The 24272-nt window shown below is 45.8% G+C and overlaps 1 protein-coding gene across 1 annotated transcript in view; it reads left to right on the forward strand.

Moving 5' to 3' along the window:
• The window catches only part of CCDC180 (coiled-coil domain containing 180), a 127166-nt gene that overhangs the window by 92552 nt on the left and 10342 nt on the right, over positions 1-24272 (forward strand). Inside the window, exons 29-33 of the mRNA XM_077351100.1 lie at positions 7372-7501; positions 14120-14203; positions 15514-15586; positions 16026-16167; positions 22055-22215. Coding sequence (XP_077207215.1) covers positions 7372-7501; positions 14120-14203; positions 15514-15586; positions 16026-16167; positions 22055-22215 — 590 coding nt within the window. The remainder of the gene's footprint in view (positions 1-7371; positions 7502-14119; positions 14204-15513; positions 15587-16025; positions 16168-22054; positions 22216-24272) is intronic.

Below are 24272 nucleotides of genomic sequence, written 5' to 3' on the forward strand. Positions count from 1 at the left end.
AAAACATGTGTCATGTTCCTATGAAATCAGTCTGCAGGAAAATCCTTCTCAAAAGACAGAACCACGATGACTCCATTTAGTCCAAAAGCATTAGAGTCTTTATTGGGAATTACAACAGAGCAAATATCTTCAAGAGTTACACAGAGCAGAGAAATTGGCGAAGATGGGGAACAAAGGGGGAGACAGGGTTTATATCTACTGGGGGTGGCTCCCTTAACAAAACGTAGGAAAACCAGTTCCCCTACACTGCCCCTTTGATCTAATAGGGCATGAAAACCAGAGACTAAATGTCTGGGCTCCCCAAGTATCAATCCAGATGCTAGGACAGCTGGAGATGGGAAACTTCACATTTCCAAGGACAAAGATAAGCAGGGGAGCTTCAAAGGAATGCCTGGAGTCAGCAACAGAGTACAGGGATCAAATACACAAGCAGGGAAAGAATAGTGAATTAAAACCGAAGGACTCAAGCTCCTGAGGAAAATGGGAGATGGCATGACAGCATGCTGATACTAAAGCTCATGGATTTATTTATCATTTTTTGTATAGTATAGGTCAAGTGGTTAGAGAATTGTCCGGCAGCCCAGCAAAGGGCGTTTGAAGGTGGTTTGCCATTTTTGACTCCACATCATGAGCACTGGTGTTCTTTTGAGGAACTACCACCCAAATCCTTGAAGGTCTTCCATCCAAATACTAGATTGGCCCTGTTTAGCTTCTGAGATCTGACAGGATGGGGCTTAAGACAGAGACCCCGGGTCTGTGTAAATCAAGCTACAAAAGACTGATTTCTGGGGAAAATTACTTTAAACTCCACCCAGCTGCCAGAGAGCCACCTAGAGTGAAGGCAAAGCCTCTTCCTTCCTAAAAAAAAAAAAAAAAGCCACAAGACGGAACCAAATTGCACGTTCACATGATCGCTGACACTGATGAGGGAGACGATCAGCAGCAGGCTCCTCAAGCTTCCATTGGTGGACAAGGGACTGTTAGCACTTGGAAGGAGACCAAACACATGCTAACATTTCTGCATCAGAAAAAGAGCATCCTCAGTAACATCACAAATGAAGAGTCATTGCAAAGCTAGTTTAAAATACTACGCTGAAAAAACGCAGTTGATGCTATGAGGAGGGGCTGCCATGCATGAAAATAAAACAGTGGGTTTTGCACAGTGAAAATGGTCCCCTGGGCAGAACTAAAAACAACTTTTGGGGCAGACTTTTTGTGAAGTTTCTTGCCATGCATAATACATTCAGGTCAGCTCAGTCACGCAGGAAAAATAAAGGAAAAATCTCATCTTTGAGATTTTTGTCTTTAATCTTCTTCTCATTAATTTTTAATTGAATCAGTGCTAGGCTGTCAATATTATTTCTTGGTTTAATATCCAATTTATTATCCAAATTCTGGAATGTAATCTTTGCTCGATGTATGTTATGTGACAAATTTTAAATATTGTCCACAAATGAATTAATTGTGCATAACGGATTTTAATTCTCTAAAATTCAATCAGTTCTTCTATACATTGCTTAAAGAGGTCAGATTTTTGTTCAAATTTTCTTTCACATTGTTCAAACACCATCTTCAACATTGTTTCCTTTCTGGTCCCTTGGAAGTTTTAATATTTTTCTTACCAAAGGGTGTCGTATTCATTTGTCCATTGGAGGGCACCCTTAGATCACAAATTACTTTAAAAGTCCCTTATAGTGACATTGTTTAACTCCAAGGATGTTTCCCAAAGAAAATTAATTAATTTTAAATCTCTTCCCAACCTCTGCTAGTTCCATTTAAAGAACTTAAATATCCTGTTCATTTAGAGAAATTTCTTTTTTGTCAGCTATGTACACCTCTGCTTCTTGCAGGATTTTAGTTAATTTTCAGTTTTTTTTAAGCAAATAATGAATACATATTTTATTACAGAGGGAAAAATCTTCCATTTTTCGGTTTAAGAAGAGTAGAGAGCAGGGAACTTACATATGCCTTTAAAATTCTGTTCTTGAAGGAGATAAAGGTGTTTGTCATAGCGTTGGAGATATGCACTAATCCTGATGCTTCCACAGATTCCAGCTTATAAATCTGGCCTACACCAGCAAAATATTCCAGGAATCTCACTTAATGAAGCAGAATGGTGTCCCCATGGATGTCTCTTTATCCAAAGAGATAGAACAGCTGGAAAATAGGTCTGGCTGGCAAAAGGCATATGGACGCCATTGTAGGAAAGGGGACAGACCCCAAATGTCATCTGTTGCTGATGCCTTCCAGGGTATAAGGATCCACTGGCAAAGGCCATGGTGGCTGAATGGCTCAAATGGGGAAAGCAGCAATTCAACACTTTGAGAAAGGAGGGGAAAAGCTACAATACAACAATGCCAGCTGACATTGAAGTGCAACATCTTTATTGGCTAATCACATCACATAGTACCCTGAATCAGGGCTAAAACCTGGGGAGGGGGGTCTTCCCTCTGAATGTAAACAGTTATGCAGGCGAATGAGATGCTTGGGCACATTAAGATGGTCAGATTGACAGCAAAACATTGGCAACAGTAAGCATACAAGTTCTGCATAGTTGAGGTCTTTTGGTATCCTGACCAGGATGCTGTCTGCATTCCCAGTGTCATTTCAATTCTTCATGAATAGAAGCGGTATCTCTTTAACCCACATTCTGCTCACATCTGTTCCTGCACTCCGTGCCTATTTCCTTTCTTGGACTTTCCCCTCCAAATTGCAGAGTTTAGCTCTGCATGCTAATAAGCATTGTATTGCTGAGATTTCCCCCACACACACACCGCCACCTTTTTATCTGTTGATTAGTTACTGCTGATTGGTTGTTCATAGAATCATAGAGTTGGAAGGGGCCATACAGGCCATCTAGTCCAACCCCCTGCTCAACACAGGATCAGCCCAAAGCATCCTAAAGCATCCAACCTTTGCTTGAAGACTGCCAGTGAGGGGGAGCTCACCACCTCCTTAGGCAGCCTATTCCACTGCTGAACTACTCTGACTGTGAAAATTTTTTTCCTGATATCTAGCCTATATCGTTGTACTTGAAGTTTAAACCCATTACTGCGTGTCCTCTCCTCTGCAGCCAGCAGAAACAGCATCCTGCCCTCCTCTAAGTGTTGTTGTTGTTACGTGCGAAGTCGTGTCCGACCCATCGCGACCCCATGGACAATGATCCTCCAGGCCTTCCTGTCCTCTACCATTCCCCGGAGTCCATTTAAGTTTGCACCTACTGCCTCAGTGACTCCATCCAGCCACCTCATTCTCTGTCGTCCCCTTCTTCTTTTGCCCTCGATCGCTCCCAGCATTAGGCTCTTCTCCAGGGAGTCCTTCCTTCTCATGAGGTGGCCAAAGTATTTGAGTTTCATCTTCAGGATTTGGCCTTCTAAAGAGCAGTCAGGGTTGATCTCCTCTAGGACTGACCGGTTTGTTCGCCTTGCAGTCCAAGGGACTCACAAGAGTCTTCTCCAGCACCAGAGTTCAAAAGCCTCAATTCTTTGACGCTCGGCCTTCCTTATGGTCCAACTTTCGCAGCCATACATTGCAACTGGGAATACCATAGCCTTGACTAAACGCACTTTTGTTGGCAGGGTGATGTCTCTGCTTTTTAGGATGCTGTCTAGATTTGCCATAGCTTTCTTCCCCAGGAGCAAGCGTCTTTTAATTTCTTTGCTGCAGTCCCCATCTGCAGTGATCTTGGAGCCCAGGAAAATAAAATCTGTCACTATCTCCATTTCTTCCCCATCTATTTGCCAGGAATTGAGAGGGCCGGATGCCATGATCTTTGTTTTCTTGATGTTGAGTTTCAAGCCAACTTTTGCACTCTCCTCCTTCACCCGCATCAACAGGTTCTTTAGTTCCTCTTCACTTTCTGCCATTAGAGTGGTATCATCTGCATATCTGAGGTTGTTGATATTTCTCCCTGCAATCTTGATCCCAATTTGTGACTCCTCTAATCCCGCATTTCTCATGATGTGCTCTGCATACAAGTTAAATAGGCAAGGCGACAGTATACAGCCTTGCCGAACTCCTTTCTCAATTTTGAACCAGTCAGTGATTCCATGTTCAGTTCTCACTGTTGCTTCTTGACCTGCATATAAATTTCTCAAGAGACAAATAAGATGCTCTGGTATTCCCATCTCTTTAAGAACTTGCCACAATTTGTTGTGCTCCACACAATCAAAGGCTTTAGCATAGTCAATGAAGCAGACCTCTAAGTGACAACCTTTCAAATACTTAAAGAGGGCTATCATGTCCCCTCTCAACCTCCTTTTCTCCAGGCTGAACATTCCCAAGTCCCTCAACCTATCTTCATAGGGCTTGGTCCCTTGGCCCCAGATCATCCTCGTCGCTCTCCTCTGTACCCTTTCAATTTTATCTACGTCCTTCTTGAAGTGAGGCCTCCAGAACTGCACACAGTACTCCAGGTGTGGTCTGACCAGTGCCGTATACAATGGGACTATGACATCTTGTGATTTTGATGTGATGCCCCTGTTGATACAGCCCAAAATGGCATTTGCCTTTTTTACCGCTGCATCACACTGCCTGCTCATGTTTAGTTTACAATCCACAAGTACCCCAAGGTCTCGTTCACACACAGTGTTACCTAGAAGCGTATCCCCCATCCAGTAGGCATGTTTTTCATTTTTCTGTCCCAGATGTAGAACTTTACACTTATCTTTATTAAATTGCACCTTGTTCTCAAAGTGTGGCATACCTTTTCTGCTCCATTATCTTCCCCACAACAGATGTCAGACTCACTGGTCTGTAGTTTCCTGGGTCATCCTTCCTCCCTTTTTTGAAGATCGGAATAACGTTTGCTCTCTTCCAGTCCTCCGGGACATCTCCAGTCCTTAAAGAGGTTCTGAAGATGATGGACAAGGGCTGTGCAAGTTCTCTGGAAAGTTCTTTGAGTACTCTCGGGTGCATTTCATCCGGACCAGGGGATTTGAACTCAAGTCACTTGTTGTGACTTCCTGTCCTCCATTTCTACTGTGGTTCCATTGTGTCTGAACTTTTGTGCCGTAGGAATATTTTCCTGCTTCTCCTGGCCCTTAAGTAATGCAATAAGCACTTATATCCAAAGGAGTTAAAGATGAACCTGTGGTTGCCTTCAGTACCCTCTTTTCTCCCAATCTGCTATGCATGTTTCACAGGGAGAGGGGAAGAAGGGGAGAAATGCTTTCAAAAAGTCAGAACCATTGTGGATACGGTCCCCTGGCTTTAACACAACTAAGATAGCTCAGTCACTAAATGCCTTGAAACCATCACTTTATGAGTTCAAGGATGGCCGTGCATCTTCTTTTCTCCCCACACATTTTTTTTAAAAAGTTTAAAAAATGATCAAAGATTTAAAATGATACATTTTAAAATATGAGCTCTTCAAAAGTTAAATAAATACTAAGGCCCATTCCGCACAAGGACCAATGTTGCCAAATGGTTCCTGATAGCGGAAACGCTATTTTTAATAGTGCAATCTCGAGTTACGCATACCTGCCTTTGTAGTGGAATCCAGTAGAGTTTCAATCGTTTCCCACATGTTTCCGGTCTCGCCAAAAATCACTAGAAAGGAAGCGATTTTTTCTGTGCTTTGTCCCGCACTTGGCCGTCAATCAAACGAACAGCCAATGGGCGGCCTTTATCATGCTCCCGAAAATCCCCTTTCCCTTTAAGAACAGGTTTTTTTAAAAAAAGAAAAACACACATTGCAACGAATATGTCTTGATTCCTTGATTCCTCCTAACGTAGAGACCCATCTAGCTGGCAGCTGGCGTGTGAGCTGGTGATTCAGCGTTACCACGCTCCCCCGAGTGAAAAGAAAAATCCCTCCCCCCCCCCCCGTGCACGGGCGCGATTTTCGGCCGAAAATAAAGGGAACTTGCAAACGGGGCTGTGTTGTGCTTGGTGACTTAGGGGAGCTTTAAAGCACTTCTGTGGAGGGACTGTAGCCGGAGAAGCCTCGCTGGGTGAATGAAGGCTCGCTGGTTCGTTGCTTTCTGCTCGCTCCGAGAAAAAAAAATTGGCAACCGCTTCGTCGGAAGTTCGGAGGAGAGAGCCAGGGGGAGGGACTTGGCTGGAACTGCAACAATGGGAACGCACAGATGTTTTTCACTACTGTTGCAGATTGTTTGCAAGAGTGTAGTGCTTTTCGGAGGGTGAATCCACTTTTCTGGATTTCCCTTTAAGTGCTACAACGAATCGCTTTTTGCGGGACTGTTTCAGGAGTGTGGCAGATTGTGTGCGATGTCATGCGTAACTGCAAATTAGTAGCATTTACAATTTGGAAGCCTTTTGCAACATTGAAGTCATGCGGAATGGACCTTAGAGTCAGCATGACATTCTCAAGAAAAAGTCATGTCAGACTATCTCTCTCTCTCTCTCTCTTTCTCTCATTTTTGTTTGTTTGAGAAAGTTACTACCCTGCTAGATCAGGGGAATACTGTGAACATTGTTTACTTTGATTCCAGTAAGTTCCTTCATTGTGCAGGGGGTTGGACTAGATGACCCTGTGGGTCACTTCCAACTCTATGATTCTATGAATTAATGAATTAATGAAATTCTATTTGTGAGCCACCCTTCCCTGCAAGCAGGCTCGGGCAGCTTACAGTAAAATTTTAATAACAAGATAATTAAAATCCATTAAAGCCTTACAGTTTAAAATTATCTATTGCTATTCCCTTCCCATAGCTCCCCTGGCATTTTATGCCGGCTTAACAGCCCTATGGTGGGAGATTTTTCCATGTGGGGCTCATTCAGTCGTACTTGGAGAGGCTGCAGTGGGAGAGGTGGAAGTGGAGGGAGTCCCATAGTTGTTTTTGTTTTATCCTAGCCTCAACCCTGAGCCTGGTGGAAGAGCACCATTTTATAGGTCCTGCGGAACTTCAGAGCTCTCCCCTGGTAGCTCATTCCACCAGGCAGGATCCAGGGTCCAGAAAGTCCTGGCTCTGACTGAGGCCACCCACATTCCTTTGGGGCCAGGGAGCCCCAGCAAGTTTGTAATTGCAGATTGTAGCATTCTCTGGGGAACACACTAGGAGAGGTGGCTCCGTAAGTACACAAGGCCCAGACCAGGGCCCAAACTTTTTGCCACATCTCTGTGTTTTTGAAACTCCAAAGCCACCTTTCTCAGTGTTCTTTCTGTTGGCCACATGGGCTGTAACTAGCCGCAGCCCCCTGCTTACAGAAGAGTGTCTGCTGCATTTTATGTGTGGGGCGCAGGACCTGGGGAGGCTGGGTGCAGATTCTCTCCTGTTGTTTTTCTGACAAAGGGATAAAGGGGGCACTGCTGGGATCCATTTTGTGGCCCTGCAAAATACTTGATATTGCCAGACTCAGTCGCCACACCAGCCAACAATGTAATGTGTATTTTTTTCTTTTGAAAAGTGTTTTATCCCATTCCAACATTCCCCGCCACCTCCGCTGGAAATGCCCGTGGTGAAACTGCCAGTCAGAGTGCCATCCCTGCCCAGGCAAACAAGTCTGTTTCCTTCAGCAAGAGGCTCTCAATGGGCAGGTGAGACTTCTCTCCTCCTTTCCTCCTGATCCGGCACATGTCTTTGCCTGCACTCAGAATGCGTGTTTATACCCCCCTCTGTCTGCTGCACAGGAACTGCTGAATAAGCCACAGTCCATCTTCACGGCTTCTGTGAAGTCCCACTTGGGGAATGCGCTTCTGCAGGCCAGCCATGAGGAGGAACTAGTGAGCTTTTCAACTTAAAAAAGATCAATTCCCAGCAGTGCTCACCCTTCCCTTTCCTGAGGAGGGCCGAGCAGTCTCCCGTCCGTTCTCTTTTTGCTGCCGGTGAAAGGGGCTGCTTTCAGCAAGCTGATCTGGGTAATAGGATGGGTCCCGCGGATCAAGCAATGGTTTCTTCAGCAAGGGTCAGGTGATCGCCCCTTTCAGCACCTCAGGGAACTCTGAGTAGTCAGGGAGAAATTGATCATGTCCCTGAGTAGGCCTCCTATCCATTGGTCGCCCCCACAGAGCAACCAGGACGGACAGGGATCAAGGGGCCAGGTGGTTGCCCTGACTGAGCCTAGTAACTTGTCCAGTTAGGGTTAAAAACTTCAGGAAAGATAGCAACCTGTTACTAACAAAGTAAAGAGGGCATCATCTCAGGCTTTCTTCAGATGGATAGTCTCGGGCATTACATTAGTTTATGAGTTAGCTGACATGGATTGTCCATTACACACATCGACACACTCCATGAGAGCACAAGCCTCACCCTTTGCTGCTGGCCTGCCATTGGACAATTGCAGAGCAGCAACCTGGTCAACTCCTTCGACCTCTCTGTGGTAATACTCCATGGATGTTGATTCCTATGGAGAAGCTGCACTGGGAAAAGTAGCACCACCCACTTCCTTGGTGAGTGACCTTTCTATTCTCCCATGTGGGACTGCACAGAAGTCACAAAGATGAAAACAAAGTTGTGCTTACCTGTAATTGTTGTTCATCAAATGGTCTTCTGTGCAAGCAAACATCCTTTTGGTGTGCAGGCACACACCAGTTTGGTGTAGTGGTGAGGAGTGCAGATTTCTAATCTGGCATGCCGGGTTTGATTTTGCACTCTCCCACAGGCAGCCAGCTGGGGGACCTTGGGCTCGCCACGGCACTGAGAAAGCTGTTCTGACCGAGCAGGAATCTCAGGGCTCTCTCAGCCTCACCCACCCCACAGGGTGTCTGTTGTGGGGAGAGGAAAGGGAAGGCGACTGTAAGCCGCTTTGAGTCTCCTTCGGGTAGAGAAAAGCAGCATATAAGAACCAACTCTTCTTCTTCTTCAGTAATCTCAGGACTCTCTCAGCCTCACCCACCTCACAGGTTTGTTGTGGGGAGAGGAAAGGGAAGGCTTTGAGACCCCTTCAGGTAGAGAAAAGTGGCACATAAGAACCAACTCTTCTTCCCTCCTGTCTCCACTGTGGGCTTGTATTATGGCTTTACCTGTTCTTCACGGTGATGGGAGAATGAAGACTAGAATGCTTGCCCCTCCCACATCATGTGACTTTTGGTCGGGAAAGTCACCCTGCTCAAGTTGGGGAGGGGTGAGAACTCTTAGGAATTAATTTTTTTCTGATGAAAAGCTTGTTAGCTCCTCGCCATGGCATGCCTGTAGAAGCACAGTCTGTGTGTGCCTGCTCAGTAGACCACTCCATGAAGAGCGGTTACAGGTAAGTGCAACCATGTTTTCCACACATGGTATTCCAGGTTCATTTCTTTCCTTAATTGGAGACATATTTTGATCCTGAAAAGTTATACTTTTACATTGATTTTCTACTCTATGTTTCTGCACATGAGATCATGAGGCCCCCTTTTGTCCTCTCTGCATCCTGTTGACAAACATACCTTGGGAATTCCATATTCAGAACTTAATACCCAGTTGGACACCTTTTGGATCACATCCATCATCAGGACCCAATGAGGACATGAAGATTTAGCAATATTGTAATTGACCCTGAGTCGCTGTTCTGGAAAAGGGTCCAGGCCACAGGCATTGATTCTGAGGGAATGCTCCTTTGCAGATAGATAATTCTGTAGTGTCTCTGATACCTCTTCCACACAACAATTAAAGGCTAGGCCAGCACTTGTCTGGTAGCAGGGCTAATCCCCACTTCCACATGACATCAATGCAGGCCCAGGCCTGGCCCAGATCAGGCCCCTGTTACCTTGCAGCAAGGGAACACAGATATTTCCATGTTCCCTTTTTTGCCCCAGGTGCCAGCAGGGCCTATCTCAGGACAGGTCTGTGTGGAAGGGCATCCTTCCCTGCCTATGGTATCCCAGAAGGGACAAAAAATGTCCCAGTCAGCTCTGTGGCACTTTGCAGCAGCATGGAGCAAACTGAGGCATTTAAAAGAAAAATTGACCCCTGCCACCACAAAGTGTGGCATACCTTTTCTGCCCTGGCTACCTTGTGCCATCCGGGTCCTGCGGATAAAATCCTGGGTAAGCCCAGGAAGAGTCAAGGCTAACTGTCCCATTGCAGAGAACCTGCAGCAATCCAGAGCGGCAGTGCTGGTGTGGAATCTGCCTGAGACTGAACAATCACTTCACACCTAGTGCACAAGAGGAGGTCCCCTGCTGAAGATAGTTGCTTGGAGAAGAATTTAATTAGGCTCTCTCTCTTTGCAAGTTCCTGCTCAAAGCAGTCTGATGCAGGCTGAAATCACTGTTGTGTGTTATTTGTATGTTATTAACTTAAGCAGGCTTAGATGCATTTCATGTTCATTCCAAAGTATCAGACCTCCAAAGACTTCCAAGGAATACTGTGCCATGGTTGACATTAACAGCCCTCAAATTAACCATAATCTCTGCATGTCAGAGTACATCAATGTCCCCGTCTGCATCCATGTTTCTCATGCTGAACATCAGTTCCCACTTGCTCTTTCATAGACTGGACAGCAGTATTTTTAAACCTTCTGGGGAGTGAGTCTATGGTTTTCCTGTCAGAAGTTAAAAATCATGGATATTCATGGAGCCAAAGTATAAAACTTATACTGGTTTTAGAGCAATTTAACTGGTGGCTTTCTCTAGCTAGGAGAAAGACCGGGGATGGACCTTGTGGAAAAGAGGACACTGCCTCAAGAGCAGCCATCTGGAAGCAGACAAGGAATGACAGAGGCTACACTGACCTAATTATTCTTTTGCTCCTTCCCTTATTCTTTGTATGCCAAACATTGCCTTTTCCAACACTCCTTCTCAAAATCTAGGGTATGAAACCCACAAGATTAATCTCATGTAGATTTTCAAACATTCCTCTAAACAGTGGCTTGGTGAGTGCATCTGCAATCATTTCATCTGTAGGACAGTATTCCATGTCAACAAGCCCTTTCTTGCTAGGCAATGATTCACAGCTATGTGTTTAGTTCTTGAGCTGATCCTCTTCACATGTGCAAGTTTTATGCATCTTTGGTTGCCTTCAAAGAATTCCTCTATCTCCAAAGTCTTGCATTAGTTACAAGATCAATCTCAGTTGTCTACAAGCTCCTGCTGAGGATACAGCTACAATTTCCTGCTGCTCCAGCTGACTGCTCTGCTGCCATAGAAGAAAGGGTGCCCAATGGTTGACTCTCTGTCTGTAGTATCTCTTCTGTCTGTAGTCTGGGATTGTAATTTTAGTTTTAGAAGCTTTGCAAGTCTTTTGACTGCATGCGCACAGCTGCTGTGATGTCAGGATGCATCGGTGTGCTTATATAGCAAGGTTTCCAGTTGCTTCTCTGTAATGCTTGGAGTCAGGCAGATATTCACTACTTCCTTTTGTACTAGATAGTAGTTGATGTGTCCTGATTGTTTCACTTCTACTTTATGATTCAAATGTTGACTATTCCATCATAGTCCTCCTTATCGTGATACTATAAAATCAAGTCATCCACATAAGTCAGAATGTAGGTTTCTCTAAACAGTGTTCTGCCTTGCTTTGCTCATATCCTTCCTTGGTTAGCATCTGATGAAGTTTCTCATCCCAACACTTTGCAGACTCTTTTGCAGTTTGCAGACAAGCTGCTTGTCTTTGAATTGTTCTAATTGTGGTGGCTGTTCCATGCAAACATCTTCCCTTATTTCTCCAGTAGAAAAGCAGCCTTTATGTCCAGGTGCGTTCTGTCCAGCATTTCCCCTGCTGCTGCTGCTGTGCTCGAGCATTCTTACTGAAGTATGTCTCATCACAGGTGTGAAGATTTCTTCCTAGTCTTCTCCATTCTTTTGAGAGAATCCTTTAGCAACCAGTCAGGTTTTGTATCTTTGTCGTTCTCCTTCTGCATCATGTTTGGTTTTGATGATCCACTTGCATTTTTTTGCCCTCATCCTTCAAGGCAGCTCTGTAGGGGTCCACATTTGGTTCTTGATCAGATATTCCTTCTCTTGAATCTTTTCTCCATTTTGTCTGCTTCTTTTGAAGGCATTCTTGCTGTCTTCCCTTGTGGGTATTGGTAGACAAGAAAGTCTTTTTGGAGCTACTCCTTTGTTTGATCTGGTTGACTGTCAGACACATGGCTCTGCAGTCCCTCCTGGGTCTTTAGGCTCTAGAGGTGCTTTGTGTATGTAATCCATAGTCCTCAGATGCAGTGTTTCTATTTGCTGTGCTTCATTTTGATTCAAACACCTTTTGATGATTCAGGCTAAATTCAAACGGTCTGTTACTCGCACCTTTAGTAGGTAGATAGCAGTGTTGATTACTTATCCCCAGTAGTGCCTGTCAAGTAGCTCTGCCGCAAGGAGCAGAAATGTAGACATTTCAGGGAGAGAGCAAGGTTTCCGTTCTACTACACCATTCTGCTCTGGTATATATGGGACTGTAAGCTGATACTTTATTCCTTGTTCAGTGAAATAATTAAATCATCACATGTTATCCAAGGATGCCCTTCCATTATCAGTGCAGATTGCTGGTAGCTCCCCTTTTTGGCTTGTTAGGCTGGGAAAGAGGGAGATGGGAAGCCTCTTCCCAGGCGGTCCTGTCTCCCTTTCTCCTGGCAAGAGCGAGCCACAGCAGGGAGAAGATTGGAAGGGAGTCCCTTCCAAGGTGATTCCCACCCACTTTTTCCTGGCTCTGGTAAGCCATGCCAAGAGGAAAGGGGAAGGGAGGCAGATGGCCAGGCAAGCCGCAGCTGGAAGAAAGGTGGAAGGGAGTTCCTTCCAAGGCAATCCCCACCCCCCTTTTTCCTACCTGTGGTTAGACATGCCATGAGGAAGGAAGTCCCTTACAGGGCAATTCTCACCCCCTTTTTTCTGGCTGCAGTGAGCCATGCCAAGAGAAAAGAGATAGAGAAGTTCTTTCCAAGGTGATCCCCTCCCCTTTCTCCTGGCCATTTCTCCCCACAGCTGAGAGAGATCAGGAAACAAAGTTCCCAGACTGGTTCCGTTTGGGTGGGGTCCATTTGGCTCAGTTCAGGGGCAGTCCCAATCCCTGAAGCAAAATGCCTTTCTTAGATGCATGCTGTCCCTCTTGGGTTTCCTGAGGGAAGGGCCGTGACCAAAAACAGTTTGACCTTTGACCTGTGCAAAGGTCCTCAAAATGGGAACATAGGATGCAATTTACTAACAAAGGCTGCACTCAGGAGCACAATCCTGCCAACTCGGGAGCCAATCTCCCCCTCCCTACCACATCCTGCCTTGGACCCCGTTGGCTGAGGGTGGATGCAAGCAGACACCCTACATAATTAAGGGAGAGAATTGAGGGCGATTGTGGATTCTGCACTTGAAACAGTTTTTGCTCCCTCTGGTGGTTTCTTGGATCGAATTCCATATCAGGGGACTTTGATAAGAAATCTGACCCACACTTGAATTGTGGATCTATAAGCTCCTGGACTGCTTCTCTTCAACCGGTATGGCTCTCAGAAGTGAGTCGGGAATTCACATAATTATGTCTGTGTGCTCAAACTGGAAATTTCTGTCTACGCTTTATGATAATAATTATTATTATACATTTATTTTTGTAACCCCTCCTCCACAACGGACATGATAGTTCTGAGAATACAATGATAATGATAATACAGAATACAATGATAATAATCCTATTTAAATTAAGTTTTAACATAATTAAAAACATAGTTAAAATCACCTATCTTATAGTTTGCAGTCCTTGGGGAAATCAGGGGAGGAGCAGGCAAGGGGCGGATGGTTTTCTCCCTGCCTGGAGTTCTGTTGAAGCTGACCAGCTTCAAAAGAAGACCTTGAGATCAAGCCCCAGGACTGGAGAGGGACTGACTCCTAAATGAGCTGGAACCTTAGGAATCTGCACATGCCTTAAAGATTATCGATGGGCTCAGATTCTGAAAAGAGAATGCAGAGAACCTTCCGGTTTGAAATACTATGTAATGTGTGGGAGGCAAACGGCTTGGAGGGGCACCTTCATGACCTGCCTGTGAACTTCACAGAGACCTCTGGTGACTGTCCAGTATTGGAAGGGATGTGGTGGGGCAGGACTCTTGTGGTTCAAACAAGGCCCTTACAGTCCGGTCTCAAGATCAGTTTGTCCTTTGAGAAAGCCCCATACAGTAGAGTAGACCTGTTTCTGGTGGCACTGTCAGTGTGGCTTGTCAATATTTATGTTGTTTTTGTTTACGTGACCATGGAAATGCAAAAATAACAGATGGAAGGAAAACAGCTGATTTTTTTAAAAAATTCTTCTTTTGGGTGCAGCACTCTCTCCATGCAGAAGTACATTAAACAAACTAAGGGGGACAAGAAATTGCTGATCTTCGGAGACAAACCAAAAGACTCTGAGTAAGTCAGTCTGCAGGGCTTTGTTTTGGGTCATTGCTCCAGAGTGAGTTGGGGGTCAGTTTTCTTTTCAAATTTCCTGTGCTTGTCTGGTCAGGATCCACCTGGACATATGAAGCCATGGGGTGGCATGAGGATTCTGTACTGTGTATTTCAGCCTGAGGCTGCGTATCCCTGCTTGCCTCTGAGCATCAATTCTGCATACAGCCAATCAGACATACAACTGTGTCCATCCTTTTCCTAACTGCACTTCTAAGTATTTCACTGCCATGGCATTTTTAAAGCAAGCTCCATCATAACAAAATTGATTGACTGGTAAAACAGGCCTCACATTTTTAGAACCTGCAGGCAGACAACATCTCCCTTTTTTAAGCCCATATAGCTAAGAAATCTTACAAAAAGCAAAAGAGTAATCCCTCATCCTCCACCTTGACTCAGGCTTGTCAACTACTAGTTGGACATTATTATGGAATCCAAAAATTCTGCCTGAATTGTGGATGTTACAGGTTTTCATTTTGGATGAAATTTTCAATTTGAGAGTCAGATTTCCCCATCAGGTTGGTGGGTCCCCTGCATTTTCAGAACCCCACAGCCATGACTTGTGTAGCTTTGTCATTCCACAGGAGGGGGAAGGCATTGGCTGTTTATAGAGAGTACATATACATATACATACATACATACATACATACATACATACATACATGCATACACTAGTATCAAAGCCCATTTTAAAAAGGGCTTTGAAAGAGGTGGCAGGCAGGAGGGCATGAGAGGGTGGCCCGCAAAGCGGACTAAAGGGAGTAGAAGCCCCCCCCCCAGTGGCAGTGACAGGGCTTTGCGGCCCTCAGGGAGGCGTCAACCCCCCCCCCCCGGCTCCCTCCCAGCAGGAGCATATCTGTGGGCTGCAAAGCCCTGTCTCTGCCTCTCTCCTCGTGGGAGACAATGGAGGCTGCAGCCACAAGGCTTCTAGCAGGCAAGGAGAGAGGGCGGGAGCTGGAAGGGGAGGGCCAATCAGGGTGGACCTGGACAGTCAGGTCCCTGGACAGTCTCCTCCCAGGAGGCTCTTTCCCAAATATAAGGGAGCGAAATAGTGTCAAGGATACACGCACTAAAAAAGGTAAAGGTATCCCCTTTGCAAGCACCGAGTCATGTCTGACCCATGGGGTGACGCCCTCCAGCATTTTCTTGGCAGACTCAATACGGGGTGGTTTGCCAGTGCCTTCCCCAGTCATCACCGTTTACCCCCCAGCAGCAAGCTGGTTACACACACTAGTACCAGACTAATCACTTCTTATTCCACCCACCCCCTACAGTTGTGACCACTTTAAAGGGATCATCTTCAATACTGTCTGGGACAACTTTGATGTTCTGATGAATGTTGCTGAGGTAAATGCATTTTTAAAAAAAAATTACTACTAATGAAGAATTGTTTATTATTCTAGTGATACGCTGGCGTTAAGGGAGAGACACTCTCTTCACCACTGTAATAAGAACATGTAATAAGACTTGCTTTGTGTCTCCTGACTTCATCCTAGTAGTCCTGATGACACCTTCCCTGTACTGAGGCCATGCTCTTCTGGGTATTGAATGCTGGGGAGGCAAAGGGGGGGGGTGAATCACAGCAATATGCCAACTCCTAAGGGATTCTGACTGGCCTATAACGGAAATAGTACTCTGGGTTAGAACAGACCTTGATTTGATCCAGCAGACCTCCTTACTAAGCTTGTTATTCAGAATAAGGTTCCCTCCATCCCCAATTTGGTGCTCAGAAAATATATTTCAGAAGTTCTTTATCTTCTCCGCTTCCCACCTTTAACTTCCAAAGGATTTCTACAAAAAGGACAAGCATCAAATCACAAGGCCAGAATACCTTCAAGAAACCTGTGACCAGTGTGTTGATGTGATGGGGCAGAAACTCCTGCTGTATTTGGAACAGACAAATAATTACCATAATACCTGCATTTCTGGTAAACCCTAGACTATATTTTCCATGCTTTTTTAAAGGTACATAGAAAATTGTTAGTACTCCCCAAAAGCCTGGCAAAAGCATCATTTTTGTGAAGTACCTTTGCATAACTTACAATATCCCAGTGGAACAAGTTGGTCATGGCTAATTAATTTTGATCCTAAAATATTCTGCAACTAGCTAATGTGAGAAACAAGAAAGGCTTCTGCTGAATTCTGTTTGCAAGTCCAGCAAGATTGGCTAGATTGCAAGTCCAGCATCCTCCAGACAGATGCTCCCAAGAAGCTGTCAGCAGGGGGAAAAGATAGTATCTGTTGTTTTTTCAATTGTGTGTTATTCAGAGGCATACTGCGTCTAAACATGGAGGTTCCATTTATCTATCACAGCTGTCAATAGAACTTGTTTATTGTCCAGTAAAAATTTGCTTGTTAGCTTGTGTTGAAATTCAACAAGTGCTTGATTATATATATTGATCTTTGTCAATTGATGACCAACTGTCATCAGACTGTCGGTCCTTAAGCAGCTAAGTGCAGATGGCTGTAATTCCTAAGAGTCAGCATGGCTTTCTCAAGAACAATTCATGTCAGACTAACCTTATCTCTTTTTCTGAGAAAGTTACTCCCTTGCTAGATAAGGGGAATGCTGTGGACATAGTTTAGCTTGATTTCAGTAAAGCTTTTGATAAGGTTCCACATGCAGAGTTGTTCTCTCTTGCCCCAGAGGGACGGACCAGATCCAGTGGGATGAAATTAATTCAAAAGAAATTCCATCTAAACATCAGGAAGAAGTTCCTAACAGAGCAGTTTCTCAGTGGAGCAGGCTTCCTCGGGAGGTGGTGGGTTCTCCATCTTTGGACACTTTAAAAAGATGCTTGATAGCCATCTGACAGGCTGATTCTATGAAGGCTCAAGGGGATGGCAGGTTACAGTGGATGAGCAATAGGGATGTGAGTGTCCTGCATAATGCAGGGGGTTGGACTAGAGGACCCTATGATTCTATGATATTCTTGTTGACAAGCTGGTAAAATGCAGTGTGGTTCTTATTCCTGTTAGGTGGATCGAGAACTGGTTGACAGATCGTAGCCTAACGGTGCTTGTAAATGGTTCATCATCTTCTTGGAAAGAAGTGATGAGTGGAGTGCCTCAGGGATCTGTCCTGGGCCCTGTGTTGTTCAACATCTTCATAAATGATTGGGATTTGGATGAAGCAATAGAATCATAGAATCATAGATTTGGAGGGGGCCATACAGGCCATCTAGTCCAACCCCCTGCTCAACACAGGATCAGCCCAGAGCATCCTAAAGCATCCAAGAAAAGTGTGTATCCAACCTTTGCTTGAAGACTTCCATTGAGGGGGAGCTCACCACCTCCTTAGGCAGCCTATTCCACTGCTGAGCTACTCTGACTGTGAAAAACTCTTTTCCTGATATCTAGCCTATATCGTTGTACTTGAAGTTTAAACCCATTGCTGTGTGTCCTCTCCTCTGCAGCCAACAGAAACAGCATCCTGCCCTCCTGCAAGTGACAACCTTTCAAATATTTAAAGAGGGCTATCATGTCCCCTCTCAACCTCCTTTCTCCAGGCTGAACATTCCCAAGTCCCTCAACCTATCTTCATAGGGCTTGGTCCCTTGGCCCCAGATCATCTTCGTCGCTCTCCTCTGTACCCTTTCAATTTTATCTACGTCCTTCTTGAATTGAGGCCTCCCGAACTGCACACAGTACTCCAGGTGTGGTCTGACTAGTGACGTATACAATGGGACTATGACATCTTGTGATTTTGATGTGATGCCCCTGTTGATACAGCCCAAAATGGCATTTGCCTTTTTTACCGCTGCATCACACTGCCTGCTCATGTTCAGTTTACAATCCACAAGTACCCCAAGGTCTCGTTCACACACAGTGCTACCTAGAAGCGTATCCCCCATCCAGTAGGCATGCTTTTCATTTTTCTGACCCAGATGCAGAACTTTACATTTATCTTTATTAAATTGCATCTTGTTCTCATTTGCCCATTTTTCCATTGTGTTCAGATCTCGTTGAACTCTGTCTCTATCTTCCGGAGTATTTGCCAGTCCTCCCAATTTGGTGTCATCTGCAAACTTGATGAGTAGTCCCTCCACCCCTTCATCTAGATCATTAATAAATATGTTAAAAAGTACCGGGCCGAGCACCGAGCCCTGAGGTATCCCGCTACTCACCTCTCTCCAGTCTGATGAAACACCATTGACAACAACTCTTTGAGTGCGGTTCTCTAACCAATTCCCTATCCACTTAACTATCTGAAAATCCAGATTGCAGTCCTTCAACTTATCCATCAGAACATCATGGGGAACCTTCTCAAAAGCTTTACTAAAATCCAAGTAAACGACATCAACTGCATTTCCCCGATCCAGCAAACCTGTTACTTGGTCAAAAAAGGAAACCAGGTTGGTCTGGCAGGACCTGTTGGAGACAAATCCATGCTGACTTCCTTGGATCACCAAATTGTCCTCCAGATGTTTGCAGATTGCTCCCTTTAATATCTGCTCCATTATCTTCCCCACAACAGAGGTCAGACTCACTGGTCTGTAGTTTCCTGGGTCATCCTTCCTCCCTTTTTTGAAGATTGGAATAACGTTTGCTCTCTTCCAGTCCTCCGGGACATCTCCAGTCCTTAAAGAAGTCCCAAAGATGATGGACCAGGGCTGTGCAAGTTCTCTGGAAAGAGGGGGGTGCTTATTAAATTTGCAGATGACACCAAACAGGGAGGAGTAGCAAACACACCAGAAGACTGAATTAGAATACAGGGTGATCTTGACAGGCTAGAAAACTGGGCTTTAAGTTTAAGTTCTTCATTTAGGTAGGAAAAATCATATGCATCACTATAGGATGGGTGAGACTTGTCTTGGCAGTAGTACATGTGAAAAGGATCTGGGGGTCTTAGTAGACCAGACACTGAACATGAGTCAGCAGTGCAACTCAGTAGCTTAAAAGACAAATGGGATTTGGGGCTGTACTAAAAGAAGTATCGTGTCCAGATCATGCGAGGTGATGTTACCACTTTGCTCTGATTCGGCCTCCCGAATTTCAGTACCGTGTTCAGTTTTGAGCACCATAGTTGAAGAGGGATATAGACAAACTTTGTAGTCCAGAGGAGGGGTTTCTAGACCTAGTCCTATGAGTAAAGGTTTCATTTCATTTATTTCATTTTTAAATTTATATCCTGCCGCTCTTGGCAGTGCCGACTCGTGGTGGGTTACAAGTTCATAAACATATTTGTTTATGAAAAACAGTGAGTTTCAGGAGATTCATCTGAGGTCCGATAAGCGCTCTTATTGGGATCCTACACCACCACACATATAACTTGATGGTTATATAGACATGACCATAAGGTTGAAGGAACTTGGTCTGTTTAGCCTGGAGAGAAGACAACTAAAAGGGGATATGATAACCATCTTCAAATACTTGAAGGGTTGTCATTTAGGATAGAACAGAGTTGTTTTCAGGATTGGAAAAGGTCAGTTTACATTCCAATCCCAAAGAAGGGCAATGCCAAAGTATGTTCAAACTACCACACCATTGCACTCATTTCTCATGCTAGCAAAGTTATGCTCAAAATCCTACAAGCCAGGCTCCAGCAATATGTGGACCGAGAACTTCCAGAAGTACAGGCAGGATTTCGAAGAGGCATAGGAACTAGAGATCAAATTGCCAACATACGCTGGATCATGGAGAAAGCAAGGCAGTTCCAGAAGAACATCTACTTCTGCTTCATTGACTTCTGCTTCATTGTGTGGAGCACAACAAATTGTGGCAAGTTCTTAAAGAGATGGGAATACTAGAGCAACCTATCTGTCTCTTCAGAAACCTATATGCAGGTCAAGAACCGGGCATGGAATCACTAATTGGTTCAAAATTGAGAAAGGAGTTCGGCAAGGCTGTATACTGTCGCCTTGCCTATTTAACTTGCATGCGGAGCACATCATGAGAAAGGCGGGATTAGAGGAGTCACAAATTGGGATCAAGATTGCAGTTAGAAATATCAACACCTCAGATATGCAGATGATACCACTCTAATGGCAGAAAGTGAAGAGGAACTAAAGAGCCTGTTGATGCGGGTGAAGGAGGAGAGCGCAAAAGTTGGCTTGAAACTCAACATCAAGAAAACGAAGATCATGGCATTCGGTCCTCTCCATTCCTGGCAAATAGATGGGGAAGAAATGGAGATAGTGACGGATTTTATTTTCCTGGGCTCCAAGATCACTGCAGATTATTATTATTATTATTATTATTATTATTATTATTATTATTATTATTATTATTATTATTATTATTATTATTATTATTATTCAATTTTTAGACCGCCCTTCTCCCAATAGGTCTCAGGGCGGTTTACGACATAAATAGTTAAAACACAATAAAATCCCCATAAAAACCTCAATTAAAAGTTACATATAACATATAGCGGCGGTGGTCACAATTCTGATCTTAGTTCAGCTTGGTGGAGAGAATAATGTTCAGAAGAGGATGGCACCAATACAATAGATCTAACCATGATCTCGATGTTAGAGATCTCAATATTGGAGGGGATCCACTGATGGATTAGTGGGAGAGCTGTCCTGGCCTCAACCATATGCCTGGCGGAAGAGCTCCGTCTTACAGGCCCTGCGGAAAGCTGGTAGATCCTGCAGGGCCCTTAGCTCTTCTGGGAGCTCATTCTACCAGGTTGGGGCCAGGACTGAAAAGGCCCTGGCCCGGGTCGGGCCAGGCGAACATCCCGTGGGCCTGGGACAACCAGTAAATTCATACCCACAGAGCGGAGTGCCCTGCGGGGGGCATAAGCAACCAAGCGGTCCAGCAGGTAGATGGGGACTGCAGCAAGGAAATTAAAAGATGCTTGCTCCTCGGGAGGAAAGCTATGGCAAATCTAGACAGCATCCTAAAAGGCAGAGACATCATCCTGCCAACAAAAGTGCTTTTAGTCAAGGCTATGGTATTCCCAGTTGCAATGTATGGCTGCGAAAGTTGGACCATAAGGAAGGCCGAGCGTCAAAGAATTGAGGCTATTGAACTCTGGTGCTGGAGTCCCTTGGACTGCAAGGTGAACAAACCGGTCAGTCCTAGAGGAGATCAGCCCTGACTGCTCCTTAGAAGGCCAGATCCTGAAGATGAAACTCAAATACTTTGGCCACCTCACGAGAAGGAAGGACTCCCTGGAGAAGAGCCTAATGCTGGGAGCGATCAAGGGCAAAAGAAGAAGGGGATGACAGAGAATGAGGTGGCTGGATGGAGTCACTGAAGCAGTAGGTGCAAACTTAAATGGACTCCGGGGAATGGTAGAGGACAGGAAGGCCTGGAGGATCATTGTCCATGGGGTCGCGATGGGTCGGACACGACTTCGCACCTAGCAACAACAACAAAAGTTGTTTTCTGTTGCCCCAGTGGGTTGGACCAGAACCAGTGGGTTGAAATTAATTGAGAAAAAAAATTGGCTAAATATCCAGAAGAAGTTCCTGACAGAATCATAGAGTTGGAAGGGGCCGTATAGGCCATCTAGTCCAACATCCTGTTATTGAGGATTAGCCTAAAGCGTGCATGGACTTCCATGCAAACATAAGTGCATTTGAATCAATTTGGCTTTGAATAATTCCGTTTTCTTGAAAAAAAGTGAAACCGCGGGCCTAGCAGTAGCCATCTGTTGGTCACTAGAACTCCAGCCGGACTCTCTCCGCCCCTGGCCTTGTCCTTACAGGTCGGTTGGTTTTCCTCACCGCCACGGATGCCAGAGACTTCTTTGTGTTTGAAACATGCAGTGGGTTCCCTGAATGCCTAAATGTGCATCCAGTGCATTGTTCTGTGCTTGCCTGGAGTGACAGGGCCTCACTTTTTATTTCTGATGCCTAACAGAGTTCCGGGATCAGCTGAAGAGGTTTGAGGAACTGCTTCCTGACATTGCCAGGCTGGTGGTTGGCAAGCTCTTGAAAGATTATGAGCAACTCCTCCTGGATTCCACAGAACTGATCCGGCAAGATTTACAGGAACAACTGCAAAAATGGGATCTTCAGAAGGTACCGTGTTTGAGCATCCTGGAATATTCTGGTCCATCCTTACCACCTGCCTACCTCACGCCCCTGTGGCATAGAGCCAAAATGTTTTCTCATGAGCCAAGAGCACAGAATTACGCACACCCTGGTAGAATTCAGTCTGGGAATAGGGCAAAGGGCAATGCCAGGTGAGGGTCCCAAAAGTGGCCAAAATTTGGCGCTCCAGATGTCCATGGACGACAGTACCCATGAGCCCCTGTAGTCACACTCATGTTGTCAACAGAGAACGAAGGTAGTATTTGTTGTTTGTCCCAAATGGGTGGTATTTAGAAGCATAGTGCTTCTAAACATGGAGGCTCCATTTAGCTATTACAGCTGTCAACAGAACTTGTTCATTGTCCAGTAAAAATGCGCTTGTTAGTTTATGTCGAAGCACACCAAGTGCTTGATTTTATATATATACTAGAGGCAAAGCCCATTTTACTATGAAATAAAATGGGCGCTAGCTGGGCGTGGGGCTTCCAAAGGCTTCTGCGTAGCTGCGGGCGACATGGTGCGGGTCCGCAGAAGCCTTTCCCCCCGGCCTTGGGACTCCGTGTGGCTTGATCGTCGGGGGAGTGGGGGGGGGAAGTGGCCTACCTGTCCCCAGCGCTGGCGGCTCCCGAGCGGCTCCCGAGCGGCTGCCGAGGGCAGGAGGTTGCGGCGGCGGTGTCCAGGGGGCGTGGGGCGGCTGTAGTGTTGGCGGCCATCTTCTGAGCACGCTGGGGCCGCGCGTGCAGGGCGGCGGCGGGGAAGTGCGTGGGCGGCGGCGAGCGTGTGGCCGGGGCCGTCGTGGAGCCCCTGGGACTCCATGTTGGTTGATCGTCGGGGGAGTGGGTGGGGGGGAAGTGGGCTACCTGTTCCCGGTGCTGGCGGCTCCCGAGCGGCTGCCGAAGGCAGGAGGTTGCGGCGGCCGCGTCCAGTGGCCGCGGGGCGGCTGTAGTGTTGGCGGCCACCTTCTGTGCACGCTGGGCCCGCGCATGCAGGGCGGTGGCGGGGAAGTGTGTGGGCGGCGGCGAGCGTGTGGCTTCGCGCGCCTCCCAATTGGACACTTGGCTCTTGAGTGCCACTCGGAGGAGCGAATCAGGAGCCGCTTTGCGGCTCCTGATTCGCTCCTCTGAGTTTTTATCCCGGACTGAGCCCGCCCTAACTCCTCCCCACCATCCCTTACTCTTTTATTTAGTCCGTGGCACCTGCGGTGCCACGGGCGGTTTAAGATTAATCTTTGTCAGTTTCAACATATCCCTTTGTGTGAGCTGCGGGCAGGGGCTAATGGCAATTGTAGTCCACAGACATCTGGAGAGCCACAGTTTGGCCACCTCTGGTCTAGAGGAAAGATATCCTGACAGAAGGAGAGATCTAGAATCCACCCCCAGCAAAGATCCATGCCTGATTTGGTCATGAGTAACTAACTCACCACGTGATGGAGCAAGGTGGGACGTGGGAAGACAATCTTTTCCTTTCTCCCTCCTCTTTGCTCTCCTGGGGGGCCGGACATCATCCACAGGAGTCATTTTTTCACAGCTGAAGTTTATTGAGTATCATCCCTATCGCTCTCTGTGCCTTCAGGTTTGTGCACATTTTTTTATCTTGCTGGTTCCTGACCGAGGCCTTTTGGCTGCTGTCCTCATATGCAGTGACAGCCTCCCTAGCCCTCCTCCCACTTAAATATGCGGGAAGCACAAGCACACATCCTTCAGTTGTGTCCAGATGACAGTCCCCTGCCTTCCTAGTTGAAGGCAGAAGAACTCATTTCGCTGAGCAGAGACCAGTGCTTGCTGCCTGAAGACAGCTTGCAGGTTGCAGCTGCATAGACCACTGGGCAACTTTATGAAAATATTATTTAGCAGCAACTAACTACAAAGGAAAGAAATCCATGAGATTTTGAAATGAAAGGTGTTATTCATAGGAAGCTGAATTTTGCACCCAAGTGGACAAGTGTCATGTCCCTGGAGAACTTCAAAAAGCAGACTCATTTGAAGAAAACAAGTCTCTTAATTAAGAATATACATACAGGATACAAGGGTTTCCCTTGCTGAAAC

This window comes from Paroedura picta, chromosome 8, assembly GCF_049243985.1.
Source record: "Paroedura picta isolate Pp20150507F chromosome 8, Ppicta_v3.0, whole genome shotgun sequence".
Classification (NCBI taxonomy): domain Eukaryota; kingdom Metazoa; phylum Chordata; class Lepidosauria; order Squamata; family Gekkonidae; genus Paroedura; species Paroedura picta.